A 20956-nucleotide genomic window follows, 5' to 3' on the forward strand; every position below is an offset into this window, starting at 1 on the left:
AACTGAGCCAGTAGGAACAGCAAATGATCAAACAAAAATAATGCTGAGTTCTTCTAGGAGAAAAATGTGAATGTTGCTGTCTTACAGCATTTTCATGTAGCTCAGACAGCAACAAACAAGATGCAGACCAATGGGTTATAAATGTACTGTAGAGATTTATTTGCTTAAGCTGGGATGGGATCTGGTGGAATGTATCTCCATCCTTTGAGGGAGGAAACCTTGTGTGCTGGTTTCACTTTTGCTTTAGCCTTGCTGTGGGGAAAGGAACCCTTCTTTTGAAGGTGTCAGTGAAATAAAATGTTGAGGTGCAGGGAACATCATCTTCTCTTTGCTGGCATCACTGCAATATCTTACTCTTTAAAGTGTCACTGACTCACTGAGATGTATTTTGTACACCCCCTCAGCTTAGTCTTATAGCTCCCATCAGTAGATTTCCTGGGTTTAGGTTGAATTATGGCTCTGTGTGCTGCTGGAAGTTCTCAGTTTCAAGGAATTAGAGCTTGTCTCCAAAACCTCAACCTTTCTTATTGCAAACCAAAGCTCAGCCGATTGTATCACAGGATGAGCAAGGGGGACATGGCAGCTGGAGGGATCATTGATGAGGCTATGTCCTGTCAGAGAGGAGTCTCACCAAATGATATGGCTCTAGCTGATCCAGTGTTGCTGGGCAGCAGGTCACAGCATTTTTCAGAGCCACCAGTAGAACTATGGAGGTGAACAAGGTGGCGGGGGAGCAGTTCTGTGCCACTGTTCTGCAGCTTAGGTTTGGAGTTTCTGGGATCACCCACCCTAAGACCGAGATATGGCTCCAGCATTTAAAAGAAACAGAGCCCAAGCCTCAGTGGGCAGTTTAAAAGAAGTGGCTGATTGCTCATACAATGATTTTCCAGCTGCTTTGGAGATAATTGGACATGGAAATATCTCCTTCATTTTGATGGGATTTTTACAGTAATTGCTTGACTCGTTAATCACTTCAGTTCACCATCCCACTGACCCTAACAAGGTAACACATTGTTTGGAAGGAGGAAAGACACAGTGGAAAACATCCTTTCCACAGACTGGAAGATATTTGTTAACACACTTTAAACCTTCTTTCCTTTCCTAAAACTGCAGAACCGTGGGTCTAGATATCTGATTCCTCACCTAGCCAATGTTGAAATGTTCAGGTACCACAATAAAAGGGGCATATATGTATCTAAGATAATACATCAATTCAAGGTTCTATTAGACCTCAATTTTCAAGATTTGCCTTACACTCATTAATTTAATGTTAATTTGCATTTAGCAGCCCTAATGATTATATAGGTCAAGAAAACTAAAATATATTCTCTGGGGTTTTCTTATCTCCTTAGAGTACGCTCGATTTGAGGCAAAAATCCATGACCTGCGTGAGCAGATGATGAATCACAGCATGAGTTCTGGATCTGGCTCTCTGAGGACTAATCAGAAGAGGTCACTGTATGTCAGGTAAGCAGGAAGAGCCTTCTCCTGGGAATATGTCAGCAGCTACCTTGTCTATGCCTCACGGGAGGTGTTGGTGTCGCAAGGTGGGAAAGAAATCTGAGGAACTGCCTTGAAATGAACTGAAAAATGCATCCATCTTACAAGCACAGCATCATTAATGAGAAAATTGGATAAAAGCCCTATTTGCCCTATTTGATCATTTCAAGTAAAGTGCAAAGAGCATTACACTTTTGTAGTGATTTGGGTTTATGAAATGAACGCTTCTTAGCTCTGTCAATATCTGAGATGGATACTGGAGAGTAATGGCACAATGTGTTTCTGTGTGAAGTCTTGCCCAGACATGGAAAAAGGGTTCTCAGGAAGAGCACCTTTTAGCCAAAACCATTTTCTTGCAAAACATAAACTCTTATATACTGTTCTAAATGCATGGCAATCTGCTACTATCCCCTTGCATATGTTTACCCTTTTATCAGTCTAGACTGCAAAGAATTTGCCATCTACCTAGCAAGATCAAATGTGCAGATGAGATGGTAAACAAGTTGCTGTCCATAGCTTAAATGGGGTGGTGAATAACAGAGGAATTATCTTTATAACTTACTGGGAGCAATGGTTGTAGTTTCACTTCGACTGTCTTGCCCAACTGCCCCAGCAACATTCTTGCTGTCACTCTTGCCTTTGGGGACTCATGGAGACTATGGGACTCTGTCAAGAATTTTAATAATCTTAATAATTATGCTTCTCTAGGCTTTCATTTTCATTCTCCCTTTGTCCTCTCTATCCTCCCCATGCTCAGCATATAATTTGAAATTTCTTACAATCATGAAGTAGAGGGAAGCGATTTGTCAGCCTCTAGGCAGTGATAATTATTCACAGGGGAGCTAATTCAGGTGATAACATTGCAGAGATCCAATTAAGGCTAAATTCTACATTTTGTCATTATGTTCTCAGCATGAAGGAATAAAGTAGCAGAGAAGGAAGGGAAAACTTAAATGTTAGCATGAAGGGTCTTATTCTAATGGGCAACAACCACATGAAGCACTAATTGGTACTGCTGTCAGAAAGAGTAATGACTGAAGGGACATGGATCACTCTTTCCAGTGATGTTGCTGTTGGGCAAGGTCAGATTAGAGACATTGGGATTTTCAATACATCTCTAGCCTTCTCTGACCTGAAGTAGGTTTTTTTCCCAGACCAGAGTGACTGTTGTCAAGAGCTTTGGTGTGCTCCCTGAATTTGCATTTTATGAAAAGCTACAGCAGTGTGTGTAAGGATGGATAGATCCAAGCTTCCTTTCTAGATAACCTAGGAACCCAAAATATAGGGAGTAATGGTGTGAGAAGCCCAAGCCAGCAACTACAGGTTAATTGAGGTGTACACATAAAGGGCTAACCCAGGGTCCTGAACACCTTACTGCAATTTGAGCTGCAACAAAGCTTGATCCCCGCTCTGTGAGCACTGACCTGGGAAGCTCTGCTGAGAACTGAGGCTTATTAACTTGCACTCTGAGCCAAGCTGAGATATCTGTGCTGCATCTGGACTAGCCTAGCTCTTCTGTACATTGCTCTGTGTGAACTTATGAGCCTGGTTTTTGCTAGTTCATGAATTGTGGCTGTGGTCTGTCTCACTAAGCTGCTATGCCCTGGTGCTTCACTGCAGGAGCCTTTGATGTCTTAGCTGCTTATCTAAATGGCACTTCCCAAACCACAAATGCAAAACCTGCTCTTTTATTCCACAGTCATTCCAACAAATGCCCCAAACCTCTGAAGCAGAAAACCACAAAAGCCTCAGTCACTTCTGTTAGCGCTTACTTTTTTCTCTCAAACCCACACAGTTGACTGTGTCCATGTCTGAGCGGCCTGTGTGAGAGGCTCTGTACCTCACATATTTCCATGTTTGTAGTGCAGTAGCACCTGCAGCCTTGTGCCTGTCACTGTCAGTTCAATTCACATACACTAATTACAAAGGTAGCTTATGTCTATGTCAGGCTCAGAAATGTGCTTGTTCCAGAGATGAAAATTTTCTCATTATGGATCCTCTTTACAGGCAGGACCCATGTAAAAAGCTAGAATCTAGCATTTGGTTTCTATTCTTACAACTCAGGACATTTCTGTTTCAATGGATTATTTTAGTCAGCATGTGCAAGAGAGCTAGAGGCAAATGACCATATGTTGTTGTAAATCTTCTAACTGTAATGCCAAGTTTATGATTCAAGTTTGCTGTTTTCCTTTCTTTGGGATGTAGTGATTTTGCTGTCCTTCACTGAGTATGCCAAGCATGGTTATTTTTTAACCAGAAAGCTGAATTGAAGAAAATCACTATGTTCTAGGCAACACAAGGAAATAAATTAAGGTCCAGATAGGTTGGAATAATTGAAAATAAGTGTCATTAACTGCTCATAGAAAAGGCAACAAAAGAGGGTGAGAAAAAGTAAAGCTACAACCACAGTGGATGTGGGGTTCACTGGATGCAGGGTTTTCTTCTTTACTTTACAGTCTGTGGTTTCCCCATCCAGACCCTACTAAAAAAGCATAGCACTGAAATATGTGAAAGAAGCTCTATTCAATTAAGTGAGGCAAAATGTAATATGGGGTTAAAGGGTTGAATGTAGGACCATAAGTAGGTGGCTAAAAGCAATTGAAAGTCTCGCTTCAGGAGTGTGAACAACACAGGAAGGAAATCAAGAATTACTTGTTCAGAGAAATCGTGTAGGTCTTTGACATGATCTTTTATCTCTGCCTACTCTGGTGTTTCAGATTTGTATTATTGTGTTTTTCGTTCTTTTGCCCAGTCTATCTCTCTGATGCCTCCTGGACTATCTCTCTGATGCCTCCTGGAATATTTCCCATTAATTACCTGAGTTCTTTTTTTCAGTACTACCTGTTGCTTTTTTATCTGTGTTTGGGATGTCATCAGAGAGTCCACAACATTAAAGGCAAAGTGTGAGTCTCCAGGAGAGGATGGAGCAGTAGGAAATGCTTTAAGTCCTTTAGCCCACAACCTCTTTGTCATTAAATCTGTTGCGGAAAAGAAATACAGAAAAAAATACAGAAGGTGAAAAGAATGGATAGGAAACATAGAAATTGTTATTATTCTTGCTTTATTTGGTAATGGAAGTGATAGAATTTAAATTTAATTTATTGATTGCAATGATAAGCTAAAAAAAAATCTTCTGTTGTAATTTTTGAGTCATTGGAATTCAGTCATCAGCTCATGATCAACAAGGAGAGTAAACAAACCCATCCCCAGCTAAATGCTGTGCTATATACATGCATAGCAGGGTCTTATGCAAATTCGTGCCTTCCTTTTTTTCTTTTTAGCTCAAGGTTTTAAAATCTGCTCTTGTAGGATTATATACAGTAAATTCACGAATACAAGCCGCACTGACTATAAGCCGCATCTCTGGGTGTTGGCAAATATTTTGGTTTTTGTCCATAGATAAGCCGCACACGAATATAAGCCGCTTTGTCGTTCGCAGCGAGGACCCGCGTGCAATTAGTAACAGAACCGTGGCAGGGCGGGGTTTACTGGCTGAGCTAAGGCTGTGCAGGCTCGGCCCGCTAGGGGCCGCTGACGGGGCCAGGTGGTCCAGCACGGTGCTGCAGCTCGGGGCCGGCCGCCGCTGCCACTGGGCTCGGTCACCCCGGGTCGGCGCTGCCCTGCGGTGGCAGGCAGGGACGGAGCTTCCCCTGCTCCTACGGCAGCGGCGGCGGGCGGGGAGGGAGCTTTCCCGCGCCCGTGGCGCCGGCGGCGGGCAGGGACGGAGTTTCCCCGCTCCTGCCGCGGCAGCGGCGGGCGGGGACAAAGCACCCCGTCGGCTCCCCGAGCTGCGGCAATGGCTGCGCGGGGCTCCCGTCGGCTCCCCGAGCCGCAGCAATGGCTTGCGCGGGGCTCCTGTCGGCTCCCCGAGCCGCAGCAATGGCGGCGGGCGCTTCCCCCCCCCTCCCTGGGCCGCAGCAATGGCGGCGCCGGCTTCCCCCCCCCTCCCCGGGCCGCAGCAATGGCGGCGCCGGCTTCCCCCCCCCTCCCCGGGCCGCAGCAATGGTGGTGCGGGCTTCCCCCCCCCTCCCCGGGCCGCGGTAGGGGCGGCCCGGGTCCCCCCCGTCTCTCCCCTGGGCTGTGGCAGAGGAGGAAAGAGAGCTCTCCCGCCTCTCTCCCCACCCCCCGTGCTGCCTACAGGGAGCCAGGCTCCACCCGCAGTGCAACAAAGTAGCGATTTGTAACAATCGCAAAATGCCGACTTTGCAGCTGCTCGGCTCAGCACTCTGGCTGGCACTTCTGAGGTTGTATTAGCCGCACCTGATTATTAGCCGCATTTCCGGTTTAGGAGCAAAATCTTAGTCAAATTGGTGCGGCTTGTATTCGTGAAATTACTGTATATTTATGTCTTGAAATAAGTACATGCTTTGCTTTGTCTTTCTAGGTCCATATCAATAATCAAATTTTTTAGGTTGCATATGGTTACCATTCCTACTCCTAGGAAATTTCAGATCATGTTATTTAACTCATAGGCTATGGAACATTTTGAAGAGTTAAGCATCAGAGAAGTACAGTCCTTTAAAAGTTTGGTGAATTGGAGCAGTCACTGAAACTTGAATTTCCAAGTTTTGGAGGAAACAGAGCTTAAGCAGTTTACCTGTTGTTTTACTAGATTATTCCTGAGCTTAAAGTACTTTTGTTAGATTTCTGAGGATAAGAGGAGACACTTCTATAATTGCTTCTATACATGCAAAGAAAAGGTTTTCAGGAATTATCTGGCATCCAAAACTGCCGTCTTAGTGCCTGGTTTTGGTTTACAGATGAAAAGTATTGAGATACACTTAGAATAAACAGTCACTGCACCATTTAAGCTTTATTCAAACCAGACAGCTTCTGAAATAATGCTTACATTTAAAAATTCCGGGTGTCTAAAGCCACAAGCAGGCACCATGAAGGTGTATCACTGCAGAAATAACTCTAAGGCTTCACACCCCCCAACCCTTTCACTGCCACTTCTCTAAGTCTGTCCAGTACTGTCAGTGACCAAACATGATTTCTCTCCTCATCAGGGCTCCTTGTTGCCATCTATAAAGGGACTGGTAGAGCTTACTGAAATGCAGCTGTTTCCGTTTCATTTAGCACTGCTTTCAAATATATCAGTACAAAATGAATGGTACAGTTGGCTGTAAAGGTGGGGATAGAAATCAGGGCTGGGACAGGACTGGATTCAGCTGCAATGTCAGAAGAAGTAATTCTGCTGCTGCCTCTCCACTGTGCATGGAAGAAAACTACTGTGGGAAGTGGGCCCAAGGACTCTTCCCAATAAGATGAAAATGCTTGCGACAAACCTTTTTATTTCCAGTCCATGTTGAGCCATTTATAAAAAATGTGCACAGTGCAAAGAGGTGCCTCAGTCCACTACATTTTGTCTTCTTCTAACTGGAATTATTGCTAAGCATTTCCTAGCTGTGATAGATACGGGACATACAAATATGTAGTATTATGTGTTAAAAATATGTGTGTTCTGGTTCATTTCTTATTGAGCCATGAGGAAGAATCAGGAGATTTGTCATCACAACTTAACTCAGAGAAGTCAAAGCTGAGGTACTTCAGGTGGTTTACACAAATTCCCAGCACAATGGATTCTCCATTAGGTATTAGATACCATTATACAAATTTCCTGAACTTAGAAATTAGAATGTTGCCATATCATAGAACCATAGATGGTTTGGGTTAGAAGAGACCTTAAAGATCATCTGGTTTCATACCCCTGCCATGGGCAGGGACATCTTCCACTAGAGAGACTTTGATTTTCAAGAGACCACAGAAATTCTCAGTTTTGAAGTTTTCAGAGCTACAACTGAAATTCATTTGTTTCATGCTTGTTTTATGCAATGTCTGTTACAACTACCTTCAGTCTCCCTGTCTTCTTTGAGGCAGTGAACCCCCACAGGCGAGTGAACATCAGGTCGAGGCTCCATGGGCAGAATTCTCCTGGGAATCTGCACAGTCAGTTGCAATGCAGTCTGAAATCCACCTGAGACATGCAATTCTTGGACACATCATGGTAGTGAAACCTGAACACATGATAAGATCAGACTGGGTGATGGAAAGCTGTAGTATGTAGGTCTGGAAGAAGAAATGCAATGAAGAGGTAATTGCACCCGGGTTCTTAGAAGGAGGTACTGAGGAAACTAGAGAGAGTTATGAAATGATTAAATACTCATTACAAGGAGAGAATAATTTTATGTGAGATTATGTGTGTGTATATATGTATAAAGAAAATTCAAATAGATATGTTAATGTCAATTACATGCTATATCTACATATCTATAAACATTTTAAAAATCTTCACTTAAGCGAGTTGCCTGGTCTCTCTCTTGAGTCAGTGGAGTGCACTTGGCACTTTCAGAATACAATTCATGCCATCCAGAAGTAGACATCTAAAATTGCTCAGGCGAATCATGCCCTAAAAATGTCTCCTTCTCACAGTTGAGTGGAAGGAGCCTCAGGTGATTAACTGAGATGTAAATATCAATATTAGAGACACTTCAAGTTGTGTGACCTGAATCCCATGCACACTGAAAATCTTTCTCTTTTGCTCTCTATCACACACGTGTTCATGTACATATCTAGGAGCTGTAACATCAGGCTTCTGACCGTTGTCAGTGCATTCTTCTGGAGCGTAGCTTGGAAACACCGACAGTCTTGTTTAATTGGTCCAGTTTTTTGCCCATATTCTTATTCCCCAGGATTCCTTCTGAATTAATTTGTCACTTTAGTTAGCAGTTCTGAAGATCCACATACATTCATTGCATGGTCATCAAGCTGGATGAGTTCATGGCTCCAGCCTCTGGGAGCATCCAAAATGCAGTTTCTTTCAGGTTTTGCAGCACTGAAGGTCAGTACACATTTCTGGAGAGCTAATATGAGTGAATCTGGCACCTAGACATTTTTTTTTGTTTTTTCAGTGAGGAAATAGCTATAGCTTACTTAGCCGTGTCTGTCCTTTAATGACATGATAGAACTATTAGAATTCCCTTTACTGAACAGCAAGTGGAGAAAAATGGAATTTTAATACAGTTTTTTCACTTACCTCCGATTCCTGAGCAAATGAATGGTCCAAATTGTAGCACAGAATGGAAACATGCATTCAGAAAATTTGCCATAAATGGCATAATGCAGATAAGTTTGGCAATTGCCAGATAGGTACGCACAAAAACTAAATATATGAAATGGCTTATTGGACTTGAATTTCATTTTCAGACTGGAATTGTTGGAATGTCACTCATTTCACATGTTCTGGTTAAGTAAGAGTTTCTGAGTATTCAATTATTGCTTTTTAATGGTTCTTTTTCTGAAAATATGAATCTTTTCTACATAGTCCTGGCACAGATATTCTCCCTGGCTTCAGTGAGAGCTGCGCAAATTCAGAACTAAGGAAATAGTGTAAATCTTTATTTTTCAAAGCAAGGGGAGTCACTCTGCATCCTTTTCTCTAGGGGGGCATTCAAGAGCTGAACTGTATCACTGAGTAACTGTTCACTCAGGTCTTCATTAATTATCAAAAACACTGAGAAACTAAAGAGGATGAGGAATATGCTGGAATACAAGAATCACCTCATACAATGGGAAGTAAATCCAGTAGTTTTTATTTATTGTGTTGAATTTCATATTTAGAGCAAAAGTGTCTGACTTACAGAACGTGTGATTTTCTGTAAAATTAAAAAGGAAGATGAAGCCAACTCTTGTCTTTGGCAAAGCAAATCTAATATTTGCTTACAAAATGCAACCTGTTTATATGCTTAGAGGCATTTGCAAAAATTACTATGTTCATCATTCTACTGCTAAGAACAGAGCAAATGAGAAATTGAAAATTTCAACTGAAAATTGAAGAACAGAAAATATCTGGAGAGAAACTGTTTTGTTAGGGGTTTTTTTAAATGTCCTCTCGCTGTCAGTGGGAACTGTGAGAATTTCACACTTCTTTATATTATGCCTGTGAAATTTTCACAGGTCCTTAACTGAAGTGTCCTAAGACTCACAATGCTGATGCCACTCTTAGCTGAATGATGCATGTGAGAATTATTAATCTTGGTCTACTCACAATTCAAAGGCCTTCAGGTTTATAGTTTGATGGCAGTCTGGTGCTAAAAAATCACCCTAAAATGTAATGCTGTAAATACAGCAATATGTCTTACCAATACCCTAGGATTGTGAAAATGGATATATTTGATATACAGTCACTTGAAACTATCAACCACCTCACAAGCTATTGCAGTTTTTCCTAACAGTTCCTGCGTTTCTTATTCATGTGCTACTTTTTTGCAGTGTTAATACTAATGAACAGTTAAGGAAAAATGATGTTTGTTTGCAATTCTTCATAATATTTCACAAAGACAAAGCTCCAGTTAATGGAGAGTGAAAACTGAACATGTAAACACATCAGTCAAACAGTCTCATCTCTGCATCTGACACCAGCTCTCTCCTTTCCATCTTCATGTTTATCATATCTGCTGCTCTTAGGTACTGGGTGTGTAATGAGTTCAGCCAAGCCCTCCCAGAGATGCAGCACTATGCATCATTATCTGCAGCATGAACCAACAGCCCAAGGAGCCTTTTATGAATCAGTGTTTCTCCAGATGTGTCAAAAAGGGGCAAAAAGCAGTTTCTTTCTATGTGGTTGTGGCTTTGCAAGGCACAGACTACTTTGTGTTCAAAATTACGAGCTATTGTACACAGTGCTGAGCACCTGGAAGGACTGAACCCTGTGTGAATCAACCACAGCCTACAGGAATCAGAGATAACATGTTCTGCCTAAAGTTTAGAATAGAAAACCGAATATAGAACAGCTCCTTATCAAAACCATTCTTACCTAAGTCATCTTATCTTTATATTTTCAGTAAAACTTGTTGTATTTTAAATAACTGGGTGAGACAGGGAATCATGTCGTCAGTGCAGCATTATTAATGCCTGGTGTGAAACACCTTTTCTATTAGCAACCTCAGTAGGCATAAGTAATACACACTGTTGGGCATTTTCTATATTGTTCTGTTTCATAAGTTATTGAAATAATGTCCCAGAACTGGTAATGTGCTTGACATGATGTCTGTTCTACAGAAGCAACACACCTTTTTCTTTTCTTAGGAGATGCCTTAATAGCTTTTCATTGCACATATATTGTACTTTTCCATTCCCTAGAGGGACTGCCTGCTTTCTACTTTGGAGAGTAGAAAGTGTCAGCTAGAATAATATCCAAGCCAGAAGATGATGAGGATGAAGATCTTGGCCTCATGTGGGAATAGGATTTGTTTGAAATTTTTATAACCAAGATAGACACAGTTTCAGCCTCATTTCTAAGCAGAAACTCTCAACGTGATCCATCAGTGAAGGGGAGGGGGACGTGAAAGTGAAGATAAACTGTCTGTGGCTTAAAATGGCTGAAAGTGAATCAGCAAAACATGCATATAAGCTGTGTCTGTTCCCTGTGAAATAGCAGTCTTATCCAACAAATAGTTGCTTATGATGTTTCCATGTCAACAGCTATAAAAGGACACCGTCAGTTTGTGCAGCTCTCAACTGGAAAAGTACAAGATAGTAGCTTAGACCATGAACATAGAGACAAAAGCTTATTGAAATAAAAGTGAATACAGTCAAAGCTGGAAATATAAATATGTGCATTTGCACACAGCACAGAGGCCAGTGTGAGAGAAAGATTCTTGGCCCCTACTGAAGAGTTTTCTACCTGAAATCTTATACAGAAAAGTCATTAAGCCACTATAGAACAGGCTCTCCAAAACAGCTGTGTTGAAACAAAGCTGAGAACAGTGTGAAACAGGACATTACAGTGCTGGAAAGGGTGATGGGAATTTGCATGCAAAGTTCCTTCCAATAAAGGCAAATTAGGAGGATCTTTAGTTTCAAGGAAGTTCATCTCTGAGGAGGGAGCACAGCCAAGTTAAGTGATGAAGCTAAGTGGGACCAGTAGTCTTTGCTGACCCTGTTACTTCTCATTAGAAATAGAAATTATAATAATTGTAATAATGCTATAGTGAACCTGGGAGGGTCTGGGGAATTGCTTACCTGAATTTGCGCTCATAAAGAGTTCCTCAGGAACTCCATTTAGTCATTCCCTGCCACCCCACTCTTGAAATAGGAAAAAAAGTACTCCCAGGCTTCGCTGATATGCTGTTCAGTAAACTATTACTGCTGTGAGTGGTGCTTGTGTGGTGCTGGTCAATATTTAGAGCTGGTATCCAAGGGGAGCCAGCTCAGTGTGCCAGCCCCAGCAGGTCTGCACTGCTTACCCTGTCTCTCTCCCTCTTGCATACCAGTCTTGGCAAGTAGGATTTGATCCTCTCTAAATGTGCCTCATGTTCAGAACAAATGGAGTAAAAAATGTTTTCAGAGCTTACTGTATCTCTCCGTGCGTCTGTGTACATGTGTGTGTGTACCTCTGCATTCTGCCGTGTCTCCAACTCCATCTCTCTTGTGAAGACTCTGATTATGTGTGGCTCATTCTTCTCATAAAACTTCTTACTCTCATTGCTTTATCTCCTAATGTAGCAAATAAACAAAGACTGTCAGAGTTATCTGGTGAAGAGTTTGCCAGATGTTCTTCACCAAACAGGAATTATAATAATTAAACATTCACCCACTTTCCATAAATTCTACTTTTTATGCTTTTTAATTGGTCATGAAGACAGCCACATTCCTTCACTCAATATATTAGGCTGGTACAATTATCAACACACCTGCTTAGCACAGCACAACTTCTATACAAACCCCTGCTTACAGAGAAGGCAATAATATGTTGCTATTTCTGCTCTTACATCTTCTTTCTAGTTCTTTAAAAGGGTCCTGACATAATGAGCAGCAGCTGAAAGCTTTGGGGAAAAAATAGGGCAGAAAAAGTTACTTAACAATGTAGAAGGCTTTGGGGTTTTTATAACTTTATATTTCTAACCACTTAGATTTCAGCTATGTCAGGTTGGAATAGTTTTTACTTTAGTGTGCTGCTAATGTTACCTCTCCTTCCCATTTCCAGAAGTATCAATATTTCTTTCACTCTAGGAGCTGGAAAGATCTGTAATCTTTTCTCTTTAAAAAGCACTATCTCTGCAGACAGGCTTTTTCCTCTTGATGATCTTGAGACATTTTAGAGTCCAGGTAGAGGCTGCAGACTACCCACTGTAGTAATTACTCCTTTCTGCAGAGACTGTAACACAATTTGGAGAGAAAAGGATCATAGGTGATCAATGGCAAAATGAAAGCATAGCCTAATGGCCATCAAGCAGCATTTTGCCACTTTCTCACAGATGATTCAAGATGCAAAACTGTATTTCAGTCCTTTCTGCTGTTCCCATCTGTACCCAGCCAGTCATAGTTTGTCTGTCATGTTCCATTTTCCTGAGAATATTTCAGGTAGTACTCTTGTAAAAGTACAGCTTAGATTTGAAAAATGTCTATGGTTTCTTCATGTATTTATGGACAAGGAAACAGGTATCTTTGTGAACCCATCTTGAAAACAGATTGAGACTAGACAGTATCAAAACCATTTCCAGAAGCACTGCAGGAAACAAGGTAGAAGCAATGCTTCTAATAGGGTTTTCAGATTCCAAATGCAATTGCCCTTTCAGTATAAGCATTGAAAGTTATTTTTTCTTTTCTGTGCTGCTGGCAGAGCATTGCCACATCCATGGAGAGCTATTGTGACAAGAAGACTCTGCTGCAGGGAGAAGCTGTGGGTGTAACATCCCAAGAGATGTCCTGGAAAGTAGATTTGTTCTCAGGGTTATTCTACCCAGTGTTTGATCCAGACATGACGTTACAGACATATTTTTATGACATCCACTTGTTACTGATTTAATAGCAAATCTACCCCATTGTATTGTTTATGGCACTGGTGTCTGGTCCTGATTTCATACCTGATCTTCTTTACAGAAGAGAGGATGAGCTACAGGAACATTATCAAGGTCAGAACTAGGTTCCTAAAGTCTCTACTAGAGTTAAGAGTTGCAGCATGAGTCCAGTGCATGGTGCTACTTCAGGTCTGATTTACACAGGTTTCAATCTGCTTAAGTTAACCCTAACTAGACTGCAGTTAGGGTCATCAGTCTTTACTCTGGTTTCAAGCCAGAATCTTGAGATGTTCCAGGAGTAAAAATCAGAATTCCTCTCTCACATTTATATTTACAGTGGATTCATCTTGAAAGCCTTGTGAACTTTAGCAGATCTTTCAGCAAAACTGAACTGGACATAAATTTTCTTGGCAAGTCTTTGACAATCTCTTAATCTACTTACATGTTAAAAATTAAGCAGAATATCAGTAAGAAAAGCAAAATATTAATTAATAGCAGTGGACTATGAGACACTTCATAGCAATTTCTGTGTTGGGCTTACTATCTGGCCAAATCTAGTGGTTACTGCTGGAAGATGATGGCTCAATTTGTTCATCACATTTCCTCCTTCAGGTGCAATAACCACAGATTATTAACTTCCGTGCAAAACATGTATGAAACCTGGCAGCCAGGTGAGTTTCACTGGTTTAATGGTAAATAACCATTCTTAACTGTAAATCTGACCTCATTCATCAAATGTCTGATAATTTCTTTCAATATCTGAATATGTTGTCTTTTCACACAGGCCAAGAAGGATGACCTTTTATTATAGCTACTGTGTTAATGAAATCATCTTCTTTTAATTGATGGTTTCTTTGTAGTTTACTTGAATTTGTATTATTGCTTGATGCTAAAATTCAGAATATGTTTAAACAGAACATGGTTAGAAATACAGGGCTTTCTTTTAAATGTCCTCAGTGATCAATTTATCTGCCTTTGTCTGTCTGCAGACACCACTAGCAGATATTCATTCATTTAGAAACGCTTACTTATAGGTTTCCTTCAAGAATATCAAAACAATTGAAAAATATAAATAAAATTCAACAGATAATTTTGCTTTTTTGAGGATTTCAACAGCTTTGGCTGCAAGAAGTCTAGAGAATAAAGTTGTAAAAGAAATAATCAACAGACAGGATATTTTTGTCTTTGAAAGTTTGAAAGAATAGGCAAATGAACTGAATTATTAAGTTGAAAATTATCCAGCCTAATGCAAGGATCATGGCTGAATTTAGCCAGTAGAAAATGGGGTTGCTTTCCTCTCAACAGAGTATGAAAGTCCTGTATGGTAGATGGATTTTAAGCTACAGTAATTTCACGAATACAAGCCGCAGCAATTTGATAAAAATTTTGGTGGAAACCCGGAAGTGCGGCCAATATTCCGGGGCGGCTAATACATGGACAATATTCTAAACTCTGCCAACACGGAAGTGAGAGCCCGCAGCAGCCCCAAGCCAAGCTGGAGCCCGGCCAGCCCCGGCAGAGGTGGGAAAGCCTGGCAGAGGCGGGGCCAGCAGTGTGGGGGGCGGGCAGCAGAGCCTGAGCCAGCAGGGCGGGGCAGGGGGGTGGCAGAGCCTGGGCCAGCAAGGCGGGGGAGCCCAGCAGAAGCGGGGCTGGCAGTGCACGGGAGCCAAACCGCATGGGGGAGGATAGCAGAAGCAGGAAGCCCGGCGGTGCGGGGCTGCCCGGCAGTGGGGAAAAGCCCCGTAGAAGCAGGGCTGGCAGTGCACGGGAGCCCAGCAGAATCGGGGCCAGCAGCGTGGGGGAGCCCGGCGGTGCGGCGGCGAGCAGTGCCGGCCAGGGCGAGCCAACATGGCAGCGGCGGTGCAGATGGGAGCGGGGAGCCAGGGAGTCTGGCAGCGGCGGCGGCAGCAGCACCGCCCGCAGGGCAAGCAAACGCAGCAGCGGCAGTGCAGACGGGAGCAGGGAGCCTGGCGGCGGTGGCGGCGGTGGCGGTGGCAGCAACACCGCCCGGCCGGCCCAGCCAAGCCGTAGCGCCGAGCCGGGCCATCCACCCCTGTCGGCAACCATGAGCGGGCCGAGCCTGCCTGGCCCCGCCCCGAGCCAGTAAACCCCGCTATGCCGCGATCCTGTTACTAATTGGCCAATTTGTGAAAGCTGCGCACGGATTCTCGCTACGAACGAAAGTGCGGCTAATATTCGGGGTGCGGCTTATCTATTGACAAAGACAGCAACATTGTCGAGGCACCGGAAGTGCGGCTTATACTCCGTGCGGCTTGTATTCGTGAAACTACTGTACTTTAGTTTTAATTTCTCTGTATTGCCATCCTAAAGACATCAGACTTGGACAGACATAAGAATATATTCCCTCCTAATGTGGAGGGGTGCAGAAGGATTAAAGTTTCCTTTTCCTAAACTTCTTATTTGCTATAATTCAATGCAGCAGCTCCTAATTTGCATTAAGATGAGGAAAGGAAAATCCCTACTTTGTTGGCATTTGAGTTTTTAGGAAAGGACACTTCAGTTATACTCAGATCTCAGTGTTGCTATTTTTAGGAAATTTTATAAAATATTAAGCTGCTGCAGTTGTACTTTTGGTGTTCCATCTATGGAAATGCACTACCTACCCCAGCACATTACACAAAATTTGCATTCATTTTTCTACTTACCTTGAGTTCTAAATATACTCCAGAGCAACTGGGGACATCAATTTGAAAGGAAATTTTGTTGTCTTTTAGAAGAGCAGACAGATAAGTATATGAACTATTAATTTATTTATTAATTTAAATTTATTAATCTAAATTTATTTATTAAACATTCCATAATAATTATATCTTCCACAAAATCAGTAAACCCCATCTGCATTCAATATAAGCAGTGGTAATGTGGATTGAATTGAGGAGTCATGAACTGCCATAGCTTGGACAAAAATCTTGGTGCTAGCAAGAATTTTACCCCAATTTACTGTTTAGAAGATCTCTGCCTGTTAAAAACACACAAAGACTTTTCCATCCCATCTGAGCTCTTTCTCCAGGAAATAAGTGGTATCATTCTGTAATACAGCAGCTCAGATTCTGACTAGATATAGGACCTAAAGATAAACATTTATATTGTTAGAGAGGTATTGGGTGATGCTGGAGCACTGCAATGAGCTGTTTGTTCATCGTAGGACACCCAATTGCAGTTATTGGAGATAAACAGATCTTGAATAAGTCATCTGAGACTATTTAAGTCACAAAACTCTAAAGAATTCTGACATCAAATTGTATCTTAAATTTCTGAATTGATGTGTGAAAAGAGGTTGGGTTGTTTTGGGTTATTTTTATTGCAGCCTAAATGTGAGTTTTTCTAATGGGATCAGAAGAGTACATCTAATTTCTTCAATTTCAGGACAATATGACCTAGGCTCTGGTTGTACTTATGATGTGTCATAAACAAGAAAACTCCAACAGGTTTAAGAAAAGGATGATCCAGTCTCTCCTCCTGACTTCAGATATATTAGTAAGGCACTGGAACAAACATTCATGAGGGTGACTCCATTGAAAACACATCACTATATCCTTTCCTTTGAAAGTATGGCTTGTACCTGGCCTTCCATCCATTTCTGCTTAGACACAGAACACAAAAATAAATCTATGGTGGTTTTAGTGCTGTTACTTCTCTGCAGACCTGCAGCTTTCTAAGTCAAGGACTTAGTCTTTTCAGTCAGCAAAAAGGGAATATTTCTTTTAATTGTGTTTTTATTACATACTAAAGAGACTACACCCACAAGAGAGGTTCAGGAAAACAACATTTAAGCTCTCTTAGAGTACTGATAGAAAGTAGACCTGCTGACATTTAGGTCAAATACTTCAGTAGGATTCTCTCTGAGTGATCTTTCAGAAACTTTGCATTACTCAAAAACTTTGCATTCACTCAGAGTGAAACACTGGATATGTTTATAATGTTGTGCTTTACCTCTGGTAATAGCACTACATGTGGTAAAGAACATTTTTTAAAAACTGCTGTGCAGACTGCTTGTGGAAAAAGGAAGTACGAACAGAAGTCATTTAGTGTAATTAGATCTGGAAAAGTGTTTGTATGACTATATAAATACGTTTTAAATAATCATGGTTGGCTGGGTCTTAAAGATTCTGTATTTTCTGTGAATTATTTTTTTCTTAATATGTATACAGAATAATCTAATCATTCCAAATTGCACGGATAGTTGAAACTTTATTCGAGATGATTAGCTGATTTTAGAATTCATTCTCTGATATCTCAGCATTTTTCACTGATAAAAGGAGTCATCCACCAGCAAGGCTAAAGTTTCCTCTGCCAATATTTTGCCTGACATAGCCTTCCCTAATGGATGATTAATGGGAAATTGGCTTTAGTACAATAAAAAAGTAGATGTTTATAGTTTTGGGTTGCTGAGCAATCATGCTCTGTAGAAGGGGGCTGTTCTTTACACTTCCTGAAGGCCTATCAAATTATATCATGCTTTTTTGGAGGGAGAGCATTAACAGATTAACACCATTTGCAGGTTAAAATTCCAATAATCAAATAGAATCATAGAAAAGTTTGGGTTGGAAGGAACCTTAAAGACCATCTGGTTCCAATGCCCCTGCCATGTGCAGGGACACCTCTCACTAGACCAGGGTGCTTTAAGCATTGACTTTCCCACAACCAGCCCTTACATACTTGGGCAGTGTTTCTAAATTCCTTCCGTGTAGCTGTCTCTGTATCCACCCCTGTGTGCTGTATTTTTGCAAATAATACAGTGTGTCAGTGATCAAGCATCACACAGCAGCATCTGCCCAGTAGATGTAATTTTTCGAAAAGTTCAAGTTGCATCTTTCCTTTACTCATGTTTTATCTATACACTGGGTATCTATACACTGTTCTCTATACACTGAATCACAGAATCAGTAAGGTTGGAAAAGATCTCTAAGATCATTCTGTCCAACCATTAAACCGGCGCTGCCAGGTCCACCACTAAACCGTGTCCCTGAGCACCACATCTACACAGTTGTTAAACTGTTCCAGGGACACCATTTCCCTCTTCTGCAAGGTAGTTCCCGTCATGCCTTTTTTATGCTCTAATTGGTTAACATACATGAAATATACATGTAAACTGAAATTATTAACATGCCTCTGTTCTGTTCTTGCTCTATTCATCTCTTTAATGCTGTATTTGGATGGTTCCAGTCTCCACATGTATCTCCACAGTATACTGTAGGTACTTTGGGTAAATTTCCATTAGTCCTTTGAGGACTACAGGCAACATGCTAGTAAATCCATAATCTAAGACCTCACCAGTCACGCTTTTCAACTCTTTATTATTTCAGTGCACAACTACAGTCGTTGCATTTCCCATCTTTCAACCCTTCACAGCCGTGCTTCTGTGTCTGTCTGGAACTCAGAGTAAAGGGTATTGGATTTTGGCTGTCTAGGACATGGGCTGAAATGCACAAACCTAGAGGATGTTCACTGTGAATGTAGTCACAGACATCTATTATTTGGACATGAATGAGAAGCAAATTAGTGAGTTGCCACTGCTCAGTGCTTGTTCCCTAGAGCAGAGTTTTTAAATACTAGTCCATCCCTTGATATATATTTCCTCTCTTGCAGTCCAGTTGTGTATTTTAAATGAATTTTTCTAGATTAATTTGGATTCAGTTGTTTCTGCATTTCAGAGAGAATGGGACTACATTTCCCTAAAAGATTACTCCATTCAGGCGATTGCATGAATATGCAAATAAATGATAATTGAAAAAAATGTACCTTTATCAATAATGGATTTTATTGTTATGAGAATTCTGCAAAGTTGAATAACATCACAATTCATTTTGATATAACAGGTGCATCACAATAAATTTTCATCCATTCTGTTATTTGGCCAGTTTTTCAAATTTCATAAGACATCAGTTAAAGCATAATTAAACCATCATGAGTGCCTTCTGCTTCTGGTCTCTCTTCTCCAAATTAAGTGGAATGAGAAAACAGATTAATTTTAACTACTTGAAAAAATACTTTCTATACCTAATGCAATATATAATAATGCTGTTTCAGCAGTGTTTCTTCCAAATTCATCTTGAAATGTTTAAATTGCAGCAAGACATGGTAGTGTGATAGTCCCCATGTTTTAATGTTCTGATTTTTTCAGTCTCTCCCAAACCTTTGTAATAATAAATCTTGTCATTGCTGTCATATCACTCCTACCTTATTTTAAATCCTCATCCCTGTCCTTATGCTCTGTGGGCAGGAGATAATCTCTTTTTGTTTGGTAATCTCATTTTATTTGTAAACCTCTAGATTTTGTTTCATAAAACTCAAGGATGAGCTGCTCCTCTTAATGACAGGCAGCAAAATGAGTGAGCTTTGAGATAATCCCATTTGGTGATAGTCTGTGAAAGAGGGTAATGCATTTTTTAGGACTTTCCCAGTATTTGGTTTATTGTGTTATTTGTGTAGCGAATACTGTTCTTTACTTCTTTTTTATCTCTTAAGGGAAAGAATAAAAGACTTCTTTCCATGACACCATTTTTAAGTGAAGTATTGATTTATTTTCATTGATCTCACTGCATAGTGTTTAAGGAATTGATGTCGCCATTCAGCAACATGGCACACCCTTGTTCTCCCTCAATCAATACAGAACAGGGCAAACCTTGAACCACCACTTTCCATTCTGAATAGTTTTCAGTGTCACTCAAGGAGAATTCTTGGACTAAGTAGAGAATTTGGCAATATGTATAAAATACGTTGCTGCTGATTGATAGCGGGGAGAAACTTGGAACTGACTTTGCTAAAATGCTAAAAGTATTTTTCAAGGTGGCTGTAGGAAGAAGCAACCATCAGGGTGAGGATGCAGAGGCAGGGAGCAGAACTGACTCAAATATTGCCTGTGGAACTGATAGAATATTGCCTGTGGAACTGATACGAGAGCCCAGCTTTGGCATCCCAGCATCTCATAATGGTCCGTAGAGGGTGATGCTTGCAAGGAGCCTAACTTAGTTACATAAATTCTGTGCACAGTAAATGGAAGTGTTGAATAAAGAATTCAGTTTTGCTGTGCTAAGCAGGGACTTTGGCCAAATGCATTCTTAACAGAGCTCCCTTGCAGAGCACAGCAGCACCTTAGGGATGGGCTGAGTTCAAACATGCTGCCCTGGATTTAGTTTATAGAAAAAACTAAATGCTGGAATACATCTGAATTCTCACTCCTGCTGAAATCCTGGCTTTAGTCTCTGTATTAGGTACCATCTCTTCACGAATTTGAGACGAAAGTTCCACAAGTGAGGATAAGCACTTTATTGAGCAGCAATATTGTTTAAAATGTAAGAGGAAGAAATTGTGGTGATGATGATGTTCCTCACATTTTGCAAAATAATCTGGCAAGACCATATCCATTTTCCCTGCATTATTGCTGTTTCAGTCAAAGCCAACCCAGAATCACTGATGACAGTCAGGACAGCTCATTCACCACTGCATTCCTCAAACTCCAGCCTAGGGGTCACCACCAACTTCTTTCTCCCAAACTTTTACCATCCTGACCCCTCATCACTGTGCTTTTTCAAGAAAAGAGGTGAATAATGTTCTTTCCAAAAATGGCTACCTGGTGGTTAAGGCACTTTATGAAGATGAGAGAATTCTAGACTTGTATCCTATCAGTGTGA

General features: G+C 41.1%; 1 protein-coding gene across 24 annotated transcripts in view; it reads left to right on the forward strand.

Annotated features, from left to right (window-relative positions):
- DLG2 (discs large MAGUK scaffold protein 2) overlaps positions 1-20956 on the forward strand; it is a 1022753-nt gene that overhangs the window by 926056 nt on the left and 75741 nt on the right. For all 24 annotated transcript variants that reach the window (XM_033052881.2, XM_033052884.2, XM_033052883.2 and 21 more), the window contains one exon: positions 1353-1467. In XM_033052881.2, coding sequence (XP_032908772.1) covers positions 1353-1467 — 115 coding nt within the window. The remainder of the gene's footprint in view (positions 1-1352; positions 1468-20956) is intronic.

Source organism: Catharus ustulatus, chromosome 2 (genome assembly GCF_009819885.2).
Source record: "Catharus ustulatus isolate bCatUst1 chromosome 2, bCatUst1.pri.v2, whole genome shotgun sequence".
Taxonomy (NCBI): Eukaryota; Metazoa; Chordata; class Aves; order Passeriformes; family Turdidae; genus Catharus; species Catharus ustulatus.